Genomic DNA, 17,461 nt, shown 5'->3' with positions numbered 1-17,461 from the left:
AAGTGTTTCTGTACCAAAGCAAAGGCAATGGAAAATGACTGCTTCACAACATCATCTTGTGACGTTAAAAACCTTCACATGGACACATTCTCTAACTTGTGAAGATAAAAATCCCTCTGTTGAACTTTGAGTGTGCAGTCTGCCATCATCACTCAGTTATGGAAACAAACAAAATGTTGCTCAGTGCTTATTCATCTCTTCAGCAGCTTTATTCAGCATAACTTGAATGAGCATCAGCTCAGTACAACATAACGACGTATTTCGTCACAATGTAACATCATCACGTTCAAATACCTTCAAATAAAACAATAGGCAATTCGGCTGATACCGTAATACAATGTGTAAGAGTGCAGATTACACAACAAGAACAAGGAAAGTAATTAAAATAAGTAATATAACAAAAATGAATTATATGATTGAAAGGAACAATTAAATATTTATTTTTTGTTTTTCTTTTACCTTGTTTAGACATGTTTTGGTGCAATGTTATGGAAATCACGTAGTCATTGTAAGTCTAACTGTAAAGTTCAATTTCACTTTCATTTGTCATTTTGTGAAGTTTTAAGATTGTTTTTGGGATTGTATTTGAACCACCACCGTGCTTTAAAAAAGCATATCTAGCAGATATAGGCCCAGTTTCACAGACGGGGCTTAGCCTAAGCCAGGATTAGGCCTTAGTTCAATTAGGATATTTAAGTATCTTTTATAAATGTACACTAGAAAAAAAATATTACTGGTGTACACCTTGAGACAAAACGATGGCACTGACATATTTTAAGATATGTCAGTATAAGTAGCTTTCAGTTAAAACAGCTCAAACATGCATTTTAGTCTAGGACTAGCTTAAGCCTTGTCTGTGAAACCAGAGGATAAGCTTACATCTGGTTATCTCTGTATAGAATTGTGACTTGTTAATCAAATTTAGTCCGTTTATTTTTTTTGTACCTGTTAAATTGATCTGAACTGAGAGAGTGAAGATTGTGTCATTGTTCCCTACAGTTTGAGTAATTGTGGTCTCACAGATGAAGGTTGGGCTGCTCTGACTTCAGCTCTGAGATCAAACCCCTCACACCTGAGAGATCTGGATCTGTCATGGAATAAAATAAGAAATTCAGTGACTCTTCTCTCTGCTGTACTGGAGGATCCTCACTGTAAACTGGAGAAACTGCGGTAAGATCATAATTGACTCTCACACATGAATCACAATGTAAAGTATATTTGAAGTGTTCAGCCTCTTTCTGCTGCTGTGAGTTCAGCTGATTGAGCTGTAAATGATTGAACACATGAGCTGCTCCTCAGTCACATGATACTGCAGGACTGAGAGTCACACTTTCACACAATCAACATTTCAATCTCAACTTTACACAGACTCATATCAAAGAAAAACACAGAATGTCAGTGTATTGAAGGGTTTGAAGAGGAACTCAGTGCTGATCAACTGTTCAGCTCAGTCACATGAAGACAGGTTTTAGGTTTTTTTTTCTTACAGAAAGAGGGGTGTTGAATCTTTATTTTTCTGATCTTCTGATCTTTATTGATTCAATAAGATTTTAATGAGACAAGAAAGGGGAAGATTTTCTGTCTAACCCAGACTGAACCATCTGAAAGAAAATGTTCAGAGATGTAGTGCTCACATAACACAAAATGAAAATGATCAAGTAATATTAAATAACTAGTTTGTGCTTTTTTCTTTGCTCTCTGATTGCAATGAGTATTTTTTAAAATCTCCTAAATTCCTTTAAAGGGGGTGTGAGGGGTTTCTGCAAAAAGAGCATAATTATATGACATTTAACATAACATTTATTCATTTGGCAGACGCTTTTATCCAAAGCTTTAGACAATGCTCAGAGTATCATATGCTACAATAGAGAGGGATTAAAGGAAATGGAAGGATAGGTAATGAAAGGATAGGTTTTTTTACATGACGCACCACCCAGCATACCCGGTTAAAAAAGTCACTGCTCGCCACTTTGTCACAAGGTCAGTGCTATTATTGTGGAGTGATGGAAACAAACTAAGAAATTGTCATTTTCTGCTTTTAATGAAGTTTTCAATGTGTACGTTTTTATTCTTGGTTTTAAATATTTTAAAAGAAAGGATGAGGAATGCTTGCTTGCTTTTCTAGTAGGTCAAGTGAAAATGTCAATTTAAGCATGAAACAAAGAATTGATTTAGGAGTTGACTGGGATGTAGAGACTGTTTTCAAACAGCTTTTCAAAGCAAAGATAAAACATTATTATTTTTTAAATCCTGTATTAATTTAATTTTGAAACAATCTGGGCTGGATTTCCCAAAACCTTCTTAACTCTACGTCATTCTTAATTTATACCTTAAGCTGTACCTTAACATCAATATGTGTTTCCCAAAACGTTCTTAGTTAAGTATACCTTCTGTAAGTCATTTGTTCGTAAGGTTTGTCTGGACCACTCTTAGCTATACCTTATCACTGTTGACAGTCTATACGAATATAATTCTGAAGTTGTAAAACACCTAGTGTTCAATTAGGCTAATGGCAAAGAATAAAATGCAAAGATTTTCATGCAAAGAATAAAACTGTCATTACACTGACCTGTGTCATTACACAGGTAAGTAACAGGTAGGAGACTGTATGTGTGTATGACGAGACCAGACGCTGGAGTTAAGGTTGTGCATGTTTAAGTAGGGTGTGTTGATGAGGAAGTGCATGTGTGAACGAGTGGGTGGATCTGGTGATGATGGGCTGACTGGTGTATGGGATGGTTGTGTCTCCGTGACACTACCCCCTCCTCCACGGGCGGCTCCCGATGCCCGGAATGTGCGACGAAGGGGCCTACCTCGACCTCTAGGTGCTGGACGGTTCGGATGATCAGTGTGGAATTGTGTGAGGAGAGATGGATCCAGAACATCTCGAGCAACCCATGATCATTCTTCAGGGCCGTAACCCTCCCAGTCGATGAGATATTCTAGTTGGTTGCCCCGTCGCCGTGAGTCGAGGATGGAGCGGACCCAGTAGATGACCTCTTTGTCCACCAGCTCGGGAGGAGGAGGTACCTCATCACCACCAGATCCTGTAAGGGGAAAAGACAAAGGGTCAGTGAATGGTTTTAACAGGGAGACGTGAAATGAAGGAGAAATTCTGTACTGTGCTGGTAAGTTCAACCTGTAGGTGATTTCATTGATCTGCCTCTGCACTGTAAAGGGACCTACGTAACGGGGACTCAGCTTTCGGCAAGGCAGGCAGAGACGGATGTCCCAAGTAGATAGCTTTCTGACTGGGTTGGAACTGTGGAGTGGGTGCTCCGCGGGGTCAGCATGTCTCTTGTGTCTCCGCACAGCCTGCTGGAGATGCACATGGAGTCCACACCCTCTCGCTCTGTTGGAACCAGTGATTGACAGCTGGAACCTCCAATGGTTCACCGGACCAAGGGAACAGAGGAGGTTGATAGCCGAGGATACATTAGAATGGTGTGAGTCCGGTGGTGGATTGCCTGAGGGAATTCTGGGCATATTCCGCCCTGGGGAGGAATCGGCTCCAGCTGTCATGATTCTGGTGACAATAGGACCACAGGTAACTCCCAATCTCCTGGATCTTGCGCTCAGTCTGGCTGTTGGTTTGAGGGTGATAGCCCGAAGAAAGGCTGACAGTCACACCAAGAAGCTTGAAGAAGAAGAAGCTTTCCACACTCGGGAGATGAACTGGGGACCTCGGTCTGATACGATGTCTTCAGGCAGACCGAAATGGTGAAACATGCTGGAATAGAGCTTCAGTGGCCTCGAAGGCAGTTGGCAGTCCTTTCAGAGGGATCAATTTATAGGCTTTGGAAAAGTGATCCACAATGACGAACACGCAGGTGTTTTGATCTGAAGGAGGGAGATCAGTCATAAAGTTTATGCCCAGATGAGACCACAGCCGATGTGGAACAGGGAGTGGAATCAGCTGTCCTCCGGCAAGTTTCCATGGAATGCTGGTGATGGCGCAGACTGAGCAACCCTTAAAGAATCAGAAGATGTCCTGGGTCATGGAGAGCCACCGGTAATTTTGACGTAGGAGCAAGAGGCTACGATTACTACCTGGGTGTCCAGAGCCCGGAGAGGAATGAGCTCCATGAGGGGTTGACGAAGAACAGATGGAACATAGAGAAGCCCCTCAGGACCTCCTGGCGGAGCAGGTTTGGAGTGGGTAGCTTGAGAGATCCCCCTGCCACTGTGAGAGTACCGCTCCGACCCCAGTGGTGGAAGCATCCACCTCAACGACGATGGGAGATCTGGGTCAGGATGAGCCAGAGTCAGATTCCGAGAATAGATGAGGATAGCGTCGATATATACTATGACAAATCTTTGGAGGAACTCCCGGAACACTTCATTCATGTATCCTTGGAAGACTGAAGGTGATTTGGACAGGCCATACGGCATAACCCGGTATTCATAGTGCTTAGATAGAGTGATAAAGGCGCTCTTCCACTCACCACTTTGGCAGATGCGAATCAGATTATATGCGCTCCGCAGGTCTAGCTTCGAGAAGATGTGAGCTCCGCACAGCTGTTCCAGAGCTGCTGGGACCAGAGGAAGAGGATAGCTATACTTTACTGTTTGAGAGTTGAGATGACAATAATCAATTGTCATCAGATTAGCTCCCAGGTAGCAGGTCAATGGCACAGTCCCATGGCCGATGAGGAGGTAATTTCGTAGCCAACCGCTTGCTGAATACATCCTGGAACGCCATGTACTCAGAAGGAATCGTCACTTTGCTCTCAGTTTCTGGACTTTTGACAGAGGTGGAACAGAGAGGAACATCAGGTTGGACTGGACTTGGTCTGAGAGTGGAGGGCTGGAACCTTGGTGACAGGAGATAGGCAGTTCAGGAAACAGAATTCACTCCATTTCAGAATTTCCCCCATGTTCCAGGCAACTTGGGGTTGGTGTTGTGACATCCAAGGGCGTCCCAGGATGAACGTGATCTTCTCGACGTGAAGGCAGCCGATGCGGAGCGTCAATGTGGGGGAGAAGTGACTGATGCGACCATGGCCCAGCAGCTTTCCTTGGATGGTGTGAATGGTAAATTCCTGGGAGCAGCGTTTCCTCCTGACATGGAGCTTTTGGAGTAACTGATGAGAGATGAAGTTCCCCGCTGAGCCGGAGTCAATGAGGGCTTGCACTGAAATACAGATTTGTGGGGTTAGAACATGTATAGTAGTTCTGGTTAGAGGAGCAATTTTAGGAGGAAGTTGAATTGTACTCACCGCTGGGCGTGGTGGTCGAACGGAACAGGTGGTAAGAATGTGTCCTTCTCCCCCACAATACAAGCACAGCTGGTTGAGGATCCTTCTTTGACACTCCGCATGAGTAAGATGATACGAGTCGACTTGCATAGGTTCTGGTGCTGGAAGGGTGACAAATGGAATGGAGGGCGGAGGATTTGCAACGGGTAAAGGCCAGAGTTTGGAATTGTAGAGCTTAATTACTGACAGACTGATTTCCCTGACCTAAATTATACAGTTTCAGAGTTCAATTCAGAGTTCACAGAGAGTTCAGATGCAGTTTGACCAAATACCTCCTATGACTAATAAATGCTGTGAGCGATGTGGTTACCTGGGCGTTGGAATTCCACAGGGATTGTGACCATTGAAGTGCTTTACCAGACAGCAGGGAGATAACAAATGCCACTCGAGCTCAGTCATTAGAGAATTGTTGAGACTGCATCTCGAAATACAGCGAGCATTGGAGAATGAATCCGTTGCAATCCTCCGCCTCACCGGTGAATGTCACTGGTCGGGCCATGGGACTGGCAGAGGCAGTAGGAGAAGCAGCGGGAGTGGATGGTGTGAGAGATTGATGAACTGCTTGGACGATGTCTGCAAATGGATTGGATGAACGATTACTTCCAGGGCTTGTTGCACTCTGCATTTTGTGGTCTGGTCTTCTGTCACAGAACAGAAGGCAACAGACAGGTAAGTAGAAATGTAAATGGAGTTTTTTTTTCACAGATGGTATCATACAACAGGATCTGGATGTTGCAATGGTGAGTAAAGCAGTTCGACAGAATCATATGAAGACTTAGCTGAGGAATAACTGGTCTTTCTCTTGCAGGTGATACATGGGCAGGCTGGACAGGAACACAGAGGGCACGGAGCGGACGACAGAAGACAGATAATGAGAGACTGGATACACGGAGTCAGGTAAGTCCACAGGTAAGTAACAGGTAGGAGACTGTACGTGTGTATGACGAGACCAGACGCTGGAGTGAAGGTTGTGCAGGTTTAAGTGGGGTGCGTTGATGAGGAGGTGCAGGTGCGGTGAATCAGAATTCCGGGGAGTCAATTTTGTGAGCCTCTGCCTTCTTGCTGTTGGCTGAATAGAAGTCAAATGTTAATTTTATTACCCTAATTAAGAAATGTAACAGGTTGGATTAGAGAACATTTAATTATGTGAAAGCATTAGACTATGTGGAAAAAGCTGCTGCACTGCATGATATCTAGTTATTTAAAGTCAAATGTCTGTAAAGCCATGTAGTCTACACCCATGAACCTTATATGCTTAAAGCTTTACCTGATTGAGTTATGTTTGTATTAAGGCTGGGAAGTGATTAAAATTTTTAATCTAATTAATTACATGATGTGGCGATTGATTAATCAAATTAATGTTTTTTAGATAAGTTAATTTACTGAAGACTACCAAGAAAGCTAGGATACTACGTTTTTTAAATTAATTCACAATATGTGCACATTTATTATTAATGTGGGGGACGATGCAATAGCGCTGCATGACAGATGTATCACATTTATTTTGTTTTTCCTTTTTATTTTGTTTGTCAGATTAAAGCCAATTCACCAATTTGGGGCTTTGAACTGACAAAAGAACAGAGTAAACGTTATAGTTAACTGCACAATCTGATATAAAACATGTCATCAGATTTTGATTGAAGAAAGGATTAGACTATTTTTATTACTTTCCATAAACATCAGAGTGTATTTAACAAAATGTATTTTTGGCTAGTAGCCTATTTAATGTCGATTTAAATGTCTGTAACTTAAAATAAACTTCATGTGGTTGAAAACACTGAATAGTTGTGATATGAAAAGCACTGAGCACGTCCATCTCCACCCAAAAGCACATTTGAATTAAGCAGTGAAAGTTCTGATCTTACCGGTGTTGTTGTACACTTCAAAGGGTTCAAATCGATCATCTTTTGCCTTTCTTATCTTGAATTATATGGACATTCTAACTGAATTCTATAGGCTATATCACACAGTGAGTTGATGCCCTGCATCATATTCATCATCAGTCAACTGTATGAAATGTAGGTCTGGGGGAGGGGCAAGTACGTTAAATGCGTTAAAAATTTTTATTAATCTAATTAACACGTTAAATTCCCAGCCCTAGTTTTTATACTTCATTTTTAGCTGCTGCCACATTCTTTTTTTTTTGCCCGTGGGATACCATGAAAATAAACATTTGTTCAATAACTTACCGTTCTGGTAGTTCTCACCTCTGATAATGTAACAGTGATTAAGAATTAAACTTACATATTGACACGGAAGTATGTGGACGTCTTTTTTTCGGGTGCTGTTGCCATGGTGAATCGTAATTTTAGAGCTCCATTGATCATGGCTTTTCATAGTCAGAGTCAATCTACACAGAGTTGAACCGAAAACTCAGGTAAGTCAAATCAGAGTTCAAGGTTTAACTTAGATTTGATTGAACCTCCTTATTGAAAAGGGCCCCTGGTCCTCTCTCATCCTTCACTGTCATTTCTCCTCCTTTTATGCTTCTGAAGTTCCTTTGTGAGAGATACGAGACCGGTGTGGCACGCAGGTGATGCTCATTATCAATCACGCCACTGGCCTCGCGCCGTTCTCTCACTGCTCTCGGCCCCGCCCTGCTTGCCACACTAATGTTGCAAAGAAAACATTTTGCATTTTGTTGACTGCATAGAATGAAATAATTAAGTTATGTTTTTTGTGGTTTTCTTTTAAAAAAGTTTTTATTAAATTCATCTCTCACTAATGAATCAGTACTTCATACATATTGTCACAGATATAAATAACTGTAAAATTAATTAATTAAAACAGATTTTGCATTAGACATAAAAAATATTTTGCTTTAAGTTTATACATTCTCTGTAATAATGGATCTATTGCTAAACTGATCTGATCTGAACTGAGAGAGTGTCATTGTTCTCTACAGGTTGCATGATTGTGGCATCACAGATGAAGGTTGTGCTGCTCTGGCTTCAGCTCTGAGATCAAACCCCTCACACCTGAGAGAACTGAATCTGTCTGAGAATAAAATAGGAGATTCAGTGAAGCTTCTCTCTGCTGTACTGGAGGATCCTCACTGTAAACTGGAGAGACTTTGGTACAATCATATTTGACTCTCAGACATGAAACACAATGTAAAATATATTTGAAGTGTTCAGCCTCTTTCTGCTGCTGTGAGATTATTTTTTGTACCTGCTAAACTGATCTGATCTGAACTGAGAGAGTGAAGAGTGTGTCATTGTTCTCTACAGGTTGAAATATTGTGATATTACAGATGAAGGTTGTGCTGCTCTGGCTTCAGCTCTGAGATCAAACCCCTCACACCTGAGAGATGTGGATCTGACTGGGAATAATCTAGGACAATCAGGAGTGAAGTTGCTCTCTGATCTAAGGAATGATCCACATTATAAACTGGAGGAACTAAAATAATGTGAGCATTTTTTTTAAGGCATTTAAACAGGCCTCATATGTGTGTTAATCAGCTCCACTTTAGTCTCCTTAAACTGTGTTTAACAAGAGTTTAATTCTTTGATGTAAATATGTTATATAATTATTAGGGCTGGGAAGTGAATACAATGTTTAATCTAATTAATTACATGATGTGGCTATTAATTGATCTAATTAATCGCAAATTTATCGTACATCAAATTTGGCTGAGAAATTATCCCCAAAAGATCATTTGAAGTCATTATTGTGTAAAGCATTACATAGACATTTCAAAAAGTAGAATCAGAAAGAAATATTTTGTTTGATTCAACAATTTGATTCAACATGAATTTATTACATGAACTTTTGGACCATGAGGTTGAGTAAATAATGACTGAATTTTAGTTTTTGGAAATATGAAATTGAAAGTAAACATATGGTCAACTGATGTTTTATGAACCATTTTCTTAGAGATGTTAATTTACTGAATGCTACCAAGAAAGCTAGGTTACTAAGTTTGTTAAATTAATTCACAGTATATGTAGCTACATTTATTATTAATGTGCGGGGCGATAGCGCTGTATGACAGATGTATCACTTTTATTTAGTTTTTCCTTTTTTATTCAAAACATTCACAAACTTGTTGACTATAGCCTTTCATGAACTATAGGATATATAGGCGCTGATCACCCACGGAAAAATATGAGATATTCTCCATTCATTTTAACCAATAAAAAACGACTGCAGTTTTCAGACGTGATGTTCTTTTCATTTTTATAGGCTAGTTCACTTGAGGCAGTCACTATGGCATTTTTTAACGACACGTCGAGCGCGCATCATTGTAATACATTAATGCGAAAGCGCATCAATGTAATGTGCAGCACGAATCTCTCCACAAAACTCTCTCAAATATTGTGTCCTCATGGCTCTACTCTGGCTCAGATATTACGTATGCGCGCTCGGTTATGGAGTGTGGACACCAACCGGTAGAAACATAAATCGGCGCCTATTGTCAAATATTTGAATGCGTTTTGTCTTTTAAAACACGTCGTCAGATTTTAACTGAAAAAAAAAAAAAAAAAAAAAAAAAGGATTAGCCTATTATTATCGCTTTCCATAAACATCAGAGTGTATTTAACAAAATGTATTTTTGGCTAGTAGCCTATTTAATGTCGATTTAAATGTCTGAAACTTAAAATAAACTTTATGTGGTTGAAAACACTGAATAGTTGTGATATAAAAAGCACTGAGCACGTGCATCTCTGGCTCAGCGCTAGCCAAAGCGCAAAATCACATTTGAATTTAGCAGACGTTCTTACAGATGTTGTTGTACGCTTCAAAGGATTCAAACTGATTGCACTTTGCCTTTCATATCTTGTGTTTTATGGACATTCTAACTGCATTCTATAGGCTAACTTTAAATTATTTTTTTCGTAATTAATTAATCTAATTAACACGCTAAAATTCACAGCCCTAATAATTATATGAATATTTTCATCTCTTACAGTGTCTCAATGCAGTTTTTCGTTCATATCTCTGACTAATATGAATATACTAATATCTCTGGCTGTTTTTTTCTGAAATGATCTCCTGATGTGATGTGACAACAGTAATGTCTCATACTCATATGTGACTGTCTGTGTGTTTTAGGGTAGGACTCTCAGTATTTAGACGTCAGTTCAGTTTCCTCAGGATCAGCTGATGGTGAATAAGGAGCTACAGAGACTGAAGACACAGAGACACACAGCGATCACACTGACATGTGTGTGACTTCACAGCAGTTTCTTGTTTTTTTTTTTTTTGGTGTCTGTTTTTGGTCTGTTCTTTTGAACTATGTATGTCATCAGATTTACATTATTACAGGATCTGAACTTACTGTATATTTTTAAGACTCTATTTTATAGATGAAAATAAGTGCCTAAAATCACCGTTGGCAATTTGGAGTAGTTTTGGATTCGCTAGATAATGCACTGCTTGATCACAATGTAGATGGTGTAAGACTGTATACACAGTAAGAGTGTGACAAAAGTGACAAAACTAGAACTAGAACATTGTAATCAACAAACCATATACACAGAGTAATTAAGAGATTTATTAAGGTAGACCGTTTCGTTTATTATAATGGGAAAATGTGATTCTTTTACATTTTTTACATGTAAAACCTTTTTCTAAGTTTAAAAAGAGATGTTTTAAATGAGTCTACCAGCAGAGGGCGACAATGCAAATTACTTCACTGAACGTTTACTTCTACCAGAAAGACTCAAGAGGGCAGGTGGACCTTTGCGTGGTATTTATTGGGTAAGGTATTAACAGATGGTAGTGAGCTACAATGATTCATGTTTAGTTGTATAGAAAAATTCTTTGGCGTAGGCCCTGTTATTAGTCCAAATCCTAGGGATGCAGGTTCGGCTGATCCTGCCTGAAGATGAAGGCAGGGGTGGAGTCTACCCCAAAAAGAAATTATAATTGATACCCACCAGTTTAGGCTCGATTTACTAAATCGTGCAAATTAGTATGTCGTGCGTACGATTTATAAATTGAGGTAACGACTTAGTAAAGCGTTTTATAAAGCGTGCACGATTTAGCCTACTGTTTTTTTTTTTTTTTTTTCCTGCATTGTCATGTGCGGGGCTCCGTAATTATTGTTATCGTTATGTTATTACTACTAGCTGTATGACTCAGCAGTTTCACTATCGCAGTTGTATTTGGTGTGATAGCTACCATGTAAACTTACTGAAACTACTGTTGATGTCACATTTTAGAATGCTATTTGTAATATCTTTATTTGTATTTTCTTAAAGTACTTGATTGTTCATCAGTAAGCATGGATTATGGTGTTTAACTTTAACGACGCCATTTTGACCAGCGCAATTTTATTTTAACTGTCATTAATTTATATTACTGTTTCACGAAATGTATATTTATAAGAACAGTGACTTGCAAAGATGTATATCTTAATTCAACAATGTTATATAATATTGTAACATTGTATTTCGACATTTCTACATTTGTAGTAAACCACACAGACACCCATATTTTTGTATACTTCTGTCAACCTGATTAAAGTTTTCTTTGGACCTCTGGGCTATTGCACCTCTTCTTAATGGAAGAGTATGGCTGGAAGGTGAAAAACAGTTTAACGTACACAATATCAGTCACAAATAGTATTACATTTTTGTGACAAATGAAGGCATAAATAGTAAATATTTATGAACTAATGACTGTATAAACTATGGGCATGAGAAGCCACATTAGACAGATTAACACAGAAAGACCACATAGGCCATGTTACATGAAAGGCCGCAATATGCCAATTATGTGAATAGCAGGAAGTGTAAAAAATGTAGCGCAAGACACTCGCGCTGCCGGACTCAGACCTGAAGTGCACGCAGTCAAAGCCACTAGATGACAGGCCTGCAACAATTAGCCAAAAAAGATAACGGCTAATGCTAACGCTGCGGCTGCCAGTACGCAGGAAAGGAGGATTCCCTTTCGATACTTCACTTGTACTGCATCTTGCTAGATGCTACGGGGAAACTCCTTTTCTCCAATAACTGAAGCATTATTCAATCACAGCAGTGAAACTGCAAGGCCATTGGTTCGTGCAGTTGGAATAAAACGATCCAATGACGGCACGGCGGAGCTGGGCGAGCCTATGGCGAAGAAGCCCGCCAGAATGGGCGGGGCATCTGGCTATATAAGCAAGCACTTCACATAGGATCTCTGATTAATTCTCCTTCAGCAATGACGATCACTTCTCATCACTGAATCTACGAAACTTGAAGCCGCCTCGCCGACTACTAGCAGCAGGATCAAGCTGACACAGCGACCTCTCTCTCGCAGCTTCCAGCAAGCTAATCAGCACGGTGCTTCACAGCAGCCGGATCAGCTCGCCGCTCTCGAGCAGCCAGGTGCCAAGCCACGTTCACTGAGGAAGAGCGCTCTCACTACGAGAGCGCAAAAGCGAGCTCAATGCTGACAGCGCTCAGCTGAATATGACATGACGTTCTCCCCTGACTCAGGTGAGACTCATAGAATATATTCACTCTGAAAGAGCATATTTCTCCGGTGTTTGTTATAAAATGCTGAACCTCAGAGCGCGTCTATTGCCGGCTCCGCCCCCACAAGCCGCGTTCATTGAGAACGAGCGCTCTCACTATGAGAGCGTGAGAGCAAGCTCAATGCTGACAGCGCTCAGCTGAGTATGACATGACGTTCTCCCCTGACTCAGGTGAGACTCATGGAATATATATTTACTCTGAAAAAGCATGTTTCTCTGGCGTTTGTTGTAAAAGGAACAATGAAATTGCAAGACTGATTGAATGGTGAGCTCACGCCGGTCTATTCCTGCGTGTCTCATCCTCCCTGCAGCAAGGGGACTCCCCAGCTCTATGCACGCTGCGAGAGCGAGCACAGCACTGACAGCGCTCAGCTGAATGCAGTGCTAACAGCTCGTTAATGTATGATGTTCTCCCTCATGACTATCAATGGAGACTCATATAACTATTCTCTCTAAAAGAGCATTCTTCCTGAATATTTATGCCACCTGACACCCCGTTCAATTCCGGGTGCTGGAGACAATTTGTTTCTAAGCATTGGGCCTGCTCAAGTTCCCGCGCCCATGCAACTAATCGCTGTTATAGCAAACAAGATAAAACAAACATATCACGAGCGTCGGGTCCCCAGGCCATCCCAAGAGTGTCAAAATGGATTTTTGAGACAATAAAGCGAGGTTATGTACTTCAATTTGCTCAAAAACCCCCGCGCTTTAGCGGCGTGGTTCCCACCTCAGTGGGAGCGAGGACGCTCGCATCCTGCGCTCTGAGGTGAATAATTTGCTGGCTAAAGGAGCCATAGAAGTTCTGCCAGCTCAGAGCGAGTCAGGCTTCTACAGCCATTACTTCCTCGTCCCCAAGAAACGAAGTGCCCTCTTATATAGCCAGATGCCCCGCCCATTCTGGCGGGCTCTGGCAGGCTTCTTCGCTGCAGGCTCGCCCAGCTCCGCCGCACCGTCATTGGTTCATTTTATTCCAAATGCACAAACCAATGGCCATGCAGTTTCACTGCTGTGATTGAATAAGGCTTCAGTTATCGGAGAAAAGAAGTTTCCCCGTAGCGTCTAGCAAGACGCAGTACAGTGTATTGGGTCTGTGCAGGTCTTAAAGTGACAGCAGCCTAATAAACCAGCTGCTGTCTTTGTGATTAAAGGGTTAGTTCACCAAAAAATTTAATTTCTGTCATTAAGTACTCACCCTCATGTCATGACATCTTCAGAACACAAATTAAGATATTTTTGATGAAATCCGAGGGTATCTGATCTACTCATAGGCAGCAACGTCATTGCACCTTTAGAAAGGTAGTTAACCCTTAAGGTCGGGACACACGAACCCGACGTCAAAGAACTAGCGTCAGCGAAAGCTGACAGTGTTGTTGCCTCACGTTGGGGGGAGACTTGTCGGGGAAAAAATATGTGCTTGAACACACCGAAAGAACTTCAGCCCACTGTCAACTAGCACGCGCGTTCTGCAATCGGCTGTTCCGTGCCCAGAACACACCACGTCAGCTTATATTGATAAGCCCGGCATCAGCTTGGTGTGTTCCGGGCTTTAGCTTTACCTCACAGCCTTCAGCCATGTTCTCTCACAAAACGAAACTACTGTGTGTTGCGCCTGAGTGAGACTGATGCTTAAAACTTTGCTTAAAGGGTTAGTTCACCCAAAAATGAAAATAATGTAATTTATTACTCACCCTCATGTCGTTCTACAGCCGTAAGACCTTCGTTAATCTTCAGAACACAAATTAAGATATTGTTGATGGAATCCGATGACTCAGTGAGGCCTCTATTGAGAGCAAAGCCATTGAAACTCTCAAGATCCATAAAAGTACTAAAAACATATTTGAAACAGTTCATGTGAGTTCAGTGGTTCAACCTTAATATTATAAAGCGATAAAAATACTTTTTGTGCACCAAAAAAAAGCTAAATAAAGACTTTTCAACATCTATATGGGATTTCAAAACACTGCTTCAGAGCTTTACGAATCAAAACAGTGAATCGGAGCGCCAAAGTTATGTGATTTCAGCAGTTTAGTCGCTTGATAGGAGATCCGAGTCACTGATTCGAAACAAATAATTCATAAAGCTCAGAAGCTTCATGAAGCAGTGTTTTGCAATCGGCCCATATAGATATTGTTGAAAAGTCGTTATTTTGTTTTTTTGGCACACAAGTATTCTTGTCGCTTTATAATATTAAGATAGAACCACTGTAGTCACATGAACTGTTTTAAATATGTTTTTAGTACCTTTATGGACCTTGAGAGTTTGAATGGCTTTGCTCTCAATAGAGGCCTCAGCAAGCCATCGGATTTCATCAACAATATCTTAATTTGTGTTCTGAAGATGAATAAAGGTCTTATGGGTGTTGAACGACATGAGGGTAGAGCCGTTTGTCCATTTTGGGCTACTGTAGAAACATGCCGGTGTATGTAGATAGAAATGGCTCATTCTAAAGCAATAAAAACATTTCATTTCATTACATTTGGTTCATTATATAAGGTCTTTATACACCACTGAAAACATAGATCCTCCTAAAATTTACACATTGCACCTTTAAATATATAGGGATAACTTTTTCCAAGGTATGGATTTTCCGAAGGTTAGGTGATTGCAGAGCCAGATTGGACAAATGACTGTAAAAACATATCTCATTTTTTGGCCAAATACTGCTTATTAAAGTTGATTCAAATGCATCTGCATATTCTCGTTACTTTTTGAAATTTAAAAAAATGTGGTATTGATTTTCTCGTTACAAAAGCATTTAAGGCCTATTTGTTTTTCATCAAGTTATTATACTGTTACTGTAAACATAACTTCACTTCACAATCTTATTCAGAAAGAAATCACTTTTTTAGAGATATGTTAGAGGAAACGTACATTTTCTATTGTTCATTTTTACAATGCAGATTGAATTTTTTTGCAATATGATTTGTTCTTCAGAAGGTATAACTTATAAACATTTTTACAATTTCTTCTTAGAGACGTATTCCAAAGTCTGTTGTTCTAATGCTCATAAATTCAGTGCCTCATATGACTGATAGGGGTGTAACAATATATCATGTCACAATATATCACAATACAATTATGCAACAACATGTATCGTGGATAGTGACAATATGTATTGTGTATAGTTCACCCAAAATGTGAAAATTACTGTGTGAGAAAAAATTCAAGTTTACAGAGTTTTAGTGTCAGTACTGCATTAGGATACTATATATAATGTTGAATGTAATGTATAATATGCAATGAGGGAATATTTGTGGGTAAATATTTTTGTATTTTTAGCTTCAGAATCATGAATATTTTTATTCTGGTGTCACCATTGTCCTGTGCATTGGGTTACTAGCACCCAAATTTAAGCCTATTCATTTCCACCCCCAATGTAATACTAGATTTAGCATTTTAATCAACAGTACATTTTTTGTTAACCTTTTACCTTATGTCTTGGAGAATAGTGACTGGATCTAAAACCTTCAGATGACACACAGCTCACATCTCCCTCACTGTAAGTTACCGAAAGTGAAACCACACACAAAATCCCTTAGCAGAACGGCTCTCTCGCACTGAATGGTGTGACTGACAACTAGTTATTCAGTCCTATTCTGTTCGCGCAGCGCAAATTTTCGGTTATGAGTCCTGAAAATTTACAGATGTGAGTTCGATTATAGAATGCGGTTGTCACTCCCTGAAAATAACCGTACTGTGTGTGAACGTAACCGTATTCTGCTGCTGTGTGAACATGGCCTAAGATAATTCAGCTCCTTTTTTTTAATAAGAGTTTAATTATATGAAGTGACTGATATGAATATGAGTTTTTTTTCATCTCTTACAGTGTCTTTGTGTGTAAGTGATGAGAGAGTTGTTTATCATTTACTGTTATCTTTTACCTATTATCTTTTAATCTAGTTTTTCATTCATATCTCTGGCAGTAATATGAATATACTAATATCTGGCTGTGTTTTTTCTGAAATAATCTCCTGATGTGATGTGACAGCAGTAATGTCTCATACTCATATGTGACTGTCTGTGTGTTTTATTGTAGGACTCTCAGTATTTAGACGTCAGTTCAGTTTCCTCAGGATCAGCTGATGGTGAATAAGGAGCTACAGAGACTGAAGACACAGAGACACACAGAGATCACACTGACATGTGTGTGTGACTTCACAGCAGTTTCTTGTTTTTATCTTTTTGTGCATCTGTTCTTTTGAATTGCAGATTTCCACAATGATCTATTTCAGGATTTACTAGATATTGATTACAGTGTAGATGGTGTAACACTCAGTATGCACTACCAGTGAGTGACATGAAGTGACAAAATTTTAATCAACAAAACCTAGATGGTGTGAATAAGACATTTATTGTGCTATAATGAGACAATGTGATTTAGCAAAACAAATTATCTTCAGTAAACTTTAAAATTTAAAATAACTTTTTCTTTGAGAAAATCAAGGTCTGACTATAGAGATGCTGTAAATGTGTATACCACCATTATGCAAATAATTTCACTGAAAATGTATATTTGTCAAATATTTTTATTTACCTATTATTATATGATGGTCTATTAAATTTTAATAGACCAAATTTTTTTACTGGTTTATTTCTTTCCCCTACTGTCTGTGAACACAGTTAATTACTAATGTTGACACATTCCGCTTTATAAGTATTTCTGAAGCCAACAACAAAAAGCCGTGATGTGACAGTCACTCTTGCTTAAAGGGTTAGTTCACCCAAAAATTCTTTCATT

The 17,461-nt window shown here is 39.7% G+C and overlaps 1 protein-coding gene and 1 long non-coding RNA gene across 5 annotated transcripts in view; one reads left to right on the top strand and one right to left on the bottom strand.

Moving 5' to 3' along the window:
• LOC127496210 (NACHT, LRR and PYD domains-containing protein 12-like) overlaps window positions 1-17,461 on the top strand; it is a 206,778-nt gene that overhangs the window by 81,780 nt on the left and 107,537 nt on the right. The window contains exon 13 of one of the 4 annotated variants that reach the window (XM_051863938.1): window positions 10,314-10,504. The exons of the other annotated variants lie outside the window; for them this stretch is intronic. Coding sequence (XP_051719898.1) covers window positions 10,314-10,318 — 5 coding nt within the window. The 3' untranslated portion in view covers window positions 10,319-10,504. Of the gene's footprint in view, window positions 1-10,313; window positions 10,505-17,461 lie in introns of those variants that run through there. 4 annotated transcript variants of the gene reach the window in all.
• Window positions 1-17,461, bottom strand: part of LOC127496213 (uncharacterized) — a 163,319-nt gene that overhangs the window by 46,835 nt on the left and 99,023 nt on the right. The gene's annotated exons all lie outside the window — the stretch shown is intronic.

Source organism: Ctenopharyngodon idella, chromosome 15 (assembly GCF_019924925.1).
Source record: "Ctenopharyngodon idella isolate HZGC_01 chromosome 15, HZGC01, whole genome shotgun sequence".
Lineage (NCBI taxonomy): Eukaryota > Metazoa > Chordata > Actinopteri > Cypriniformes > Xenocyprididae > Ctenopharyngodon > Ctenopharyngodon idella.
Note: the sequence above shows the minus strand (reverse complement) of the source record. Positions and strands in the feature narration are given on the sequence as shown.